The sequence below is a fragment of the Propithecus coquereli genome, unplaced genomic scaffold (genome assembly GCF_000956105.1).
Source record: "Propithecus coquereli isolate 6110/MARCELLA unplaced genomic scaffold, Pcoq_1.0 Scaffold241, whole genome shotgun sequence".
Taxonomy (NCBI): domain Eukaryota; kingdom Metazoa; phylum Chordata; class Mammalia; order Primates; family Indriidae; genus Propithecus; species Propithecus coquereli.
In genome coordinates this window covers 1,546,470-1,550,314 of record NW_012147964.1, presented here as the reverse complement: position 1 = coordinate 1,550,314, position 3,845 = coordinate 1,546,470, and the positions used below count along the sequence as shown (strand labels likewise).

General features: G+C 62.8%; 1 protein-coding gene across 1 annotated transcript; it reads right to left on the bottom strand.

Moving 5' to 3' along the window:
* Nucleotides 1-1,736: 1,736 nt before the first annotated feature.
* On the bottom strand, nt 1,737-2,819 carry ZNRF4 (zinc and ring finger 4). Its single transcript, XM_012646129.1, has one exon. The coding sequence runs from the start codon at nt 2,817-2,819 to the stop codon at nt 1,737-1,739; it is 1,083 nt and encodes a 360-aa protein (XP_012501583.1).
* Nucleotides 2,820-3,845: the final 1,026 nt, after the last annotated feature.

The window sequence follows — 3,845 nt, the reverse complement described above, 5'->3', positions numbered from 1 at the left end:
GCTGTTCCAGCTGCCGGGATCACTTTTCCTTTTCATGGCACTGAGCGCTGCTCATTCTGATCTCAGTCTAGAAGACACCACCTCTGGGAAGGCTTCCAGATTCTCTGGAATGAGTCTGACACTTCCCTGTGGGTTGACGCAGTGCCTGAGTTTTCCCCATCACCCCATCTTATAACCAAGCTGTGGGCAGGTCAGTTAGTCAATCAACAAATGCATACAGAGCGCTTAGCAGGTGGCAGACACTGTGCTCAGCATTGTCCCTACTTAGAAAACCCCAGAGGGGCAGGTGCCGTTGCTGTTTCCATTTTACAGGTGGAGAAACTGAGGCTCAGAGAGGTTGAATAGTGGAGTGAAGCCATCTGGCCTGGGGCGTGGTGCACGGTAGGGCCTCAGTAAGAGCTGATTTCCATCCCAGTGACGGGGAGCTCATCCCACCCCAAAGGAGGTTGAAGCTGGAGGTGTGGGGGTTTATCGATTCATTCATTCATTCATTCACTCATTCACCAAATATGTGTTGGGCAGCCATGGAGGGCCAGGTTTCATGAGTGTGTGTGAGTGTCAAGCAGTGCTGGACAGCTCCAATATCTGTTCCCTCCTCTTCCATGGTAAGAGAATCCCTGGTTTTCAGGGCACAGTTGGTCACTCAGAATAAAGACTACATTTCCCAGCATCCTTTTAGCCAGGTGTGGCCACATGACTAAGTTCTGGCCGATGCAGCATGAGCAGAAGTGCTATGAGCCCTTCCTCACCCCTTCCTCTTCCTTGCTTGGAAGACAGATATGATGGCTGGAGCTCAAGCAGCCACCTTGTTCCCTGAAGAGGATGCCACTTCCTGAGGATGTGGAGAGGTAAGATGGAAGAATTCTGAGCCCCAGACACCATGAAGCCTCCGTGCCGTCTCTGGGCTGACTCCCACATTCATGAGCAAATAAGCCCTGTGCACTAGAGCTGCTGTGGTTGGGTCTCGGATCCTCCTGTCTCAGCTTTCCAAGTAGCTGGGACTACAGGTGCCACCACCACACCTGGCTAATTTTTCTATTTTTGGTAGAGACGGGGGTCTCGCTATGTTGTCCAGGCTGATCTTAAACTCTTGGCCTCTAGCGATCCTCCTGCCCCAGCCTCTCAGAGTTCTGGGATGACAGGCGTGAGCCACTGCCCCTGGCCCACCGTAAAATTAAACCACATCCGATCTGGTCTCTGAATCCAACTACATGTTCACAGGAAATACTGGGGACAGAGGAACACGTTAAATGACACCACAAGGCAAAATCCAGAAAGGGGACATCACGGGACGGATGATCCAGTTGCTTGAACGAATAAACTGCAAAGAAAAACTAAAAGAGAGAGGAAGGGAGGGAGAAGCTATGGATGGAAAGAGACTCGAGAGGCCACCACACGTCTAGACTTTATCTAGATCCCGACTCAAACAGCCTTTAGAAGAGTACATGAAGAATGAAAGAGTGTGTCAAGGTCGGTGGCCCTTGGGCCCAGGACTGGAACTCAGGCAGGGGCGCCGGCCCTCAGCCCGCTGTCTCCTCACTCAGCTGCAGACACCGAGGCCGGCCTTGGACTCAGCCAGGATGGGTGTCCTTGTCCCCAGCCAGAGGCCAGGCAGTCTGGCGGCAGCGAGGGCGAGAATCTGATTTCAAATCCACTTTATTTTCTCCAGACTAGAACCCTTCCTCACCGCCACCCTCCCCGCCCCAGACCTCGGCTGGCCAAGAGGCTGCAGGGCCTCAGGACCGTCCCAGGGACCTGTCGGAGGTCGCCGCGGTGGCTTCAGCCGGGGCCAGGGACTCGGGGCTGCAGCGGCCACACGGGCCGGCTCGGGCCAGCAGCTCCAGCCTCCGGGAGCGCAGCCGGGCCTGGATGGCCCAAATGGGGGGCCGGTGGCCGGGCAGGGAGGGGTCCCCATCGCAGACGCTGTCGACGGTGGAGTCCGAGCCGTCCTCGGTGCCGGCCACCGACTGCTTGCACACGGGGCACGAGCGCCAGGCGGCCTGGGCGAGCCAGGGGTCGATGCACTTGCAGTGGTAGGCGTGCGAGCAGGGCAGGATCTTGAGCTGGTCGCCCTCCTCGTACTCGTCCAGGCAGATGGCGCACAGGTCGTGGCGCCGCGTGAAGGTGCGGACCTGGGCCTTCCTGCAGGCGGGCGCCTTGACGGCCGGCCCTCGGGCCCACCAGGCCCGGACCCAGAGCCACAGGCGGCGCAGGACCAAGAGCACGGACGTGGCCAGGGCCAGGCTGCGGCCCAGCACCCAGGAGACGGCCAGCACCGGGTGGCAGTCCAGGTCCGGGCACGGCGGGCGGTCGGGCAGGAGGAGCACGTGGGCCGACTTGTCGCAGCGCACGATGACCCGCAGGTCCTGCGAGGCGGCCTCGCCCACGAACACCGAGGGGATGGCGATCTCGCCCCGCAGGTCCTCGTAGACGTGGGCCATGTGCACCAGGTCGTCCGAGCGCACGTTGTGCACGATGGCCGCCTCGAAGCCGGCCCGCTGGGCGTGCAGCACCTTGAGGTCGAAGGGGCAGTCGTAGCGGCGGATCAGCACGATGGCGCCCAGGGAGCGGTTGCCCGGCTGCGGGCCCTCGATGGGCTGGCAGGCGTTGGCCGGCCTGGCCTCCATCAGGTAGCCCCGCACGCCCTCGGGGGCCAGGGGGGCGCCGAACAGCGCCGGCAGGTCTGCGAAGTCCACGGTGCTGGCGTTGTCCTCCAGCACGGCCCGCACCACCGCCTGCGAGGGCGCCAGCAGCGCCGGCAGGATCAGCAAGGCCTTGAACGCCGCCAGCAGCGCCGGGGCCAGCCGCTGCCGCCCCATGGCCGCCCCCTCCTCAGGCTGCGCGCAGCTAGGTCCCGCTGGGAACAGCACACGGGAGGCCGTGGGGCATGTCCAGGGCCTCCCAGGGGGCCCGTGGCCGGACGCCGCGAGCGGTGGGGAGCTGCAGTGGCTGGCAGGGCGGAGGCAGGGACGCGGAGGCGCCGGGACCGGGGCTCTAGGCGGAACGTGCTCCCGAGGGCAGCCCGGCGTGCATGGCGCCTTCGAAGGCTGCTCTCAGAATTTGCTGGCCTCGGTGGCCTTTCTGGCAGATGACACTGAGGCCGGGAGCCCTCTGGGTTCTAGATGTCCCCAGGCTCTGTGACATCATCCTGTTCCATCCTTCCCCCTGCAGGAACCTCCGGCTGCCTGGGGCCAATAGAACATTCTGGGTCCCTGACTGGGGGCGGCCTGAGCAGCCTTCTTCTTGAAGTCTCAGGGTGTCCTCGGCTCCTGGGTCCGCAAGCGGGGTCGGGGGCCCCCAGCAGCGTGGACTCGGCCCTCACACAGTGCCAGGGCTCTTCCTGCGTCACCTTCCCGAGGCTCCCGCGACCCCCCGAGGAAGGTGGCAGTAGTGTCATCTGCGTGCTGGTCTCTTCCTCTCTGTCTCTTCTTTGTGCGCCTTTCTGATTCCTTTTCTGTCCCGACGAATCTCTCTCCGACCGTCCGTCTCAGCATCTCTCCGAGTCGACGCGCATTTCTGAGCGCAGCTGCCTCCCGTCGCGCTTCGAGTGGGGGGCTGCCGTTCCCCGCCCCCGTCTCCCGGGAGGGGGCTGGCGTGCGGAGACAGGACGACCCCCGCCCAAGCGCCACAGCTAAGAGGCCGGGCCCAGCCTCGGCATCCGCCCCCCAGCCCCTCGCACCCCGAACCTCCCGCCTCGCTGGCGTCCTCCCAGCCCGGCCCCTGCCAGGACAGGTGTCCGGCCGCAAATGGAACGGATCTGCTGGCCGAGGTCAGATCACTGCTTTCCTCTCCCCTCCTGTCCTGCTCCAAGGTCCCTGGTTTTGTGCCAGGATAATTAAACGCGC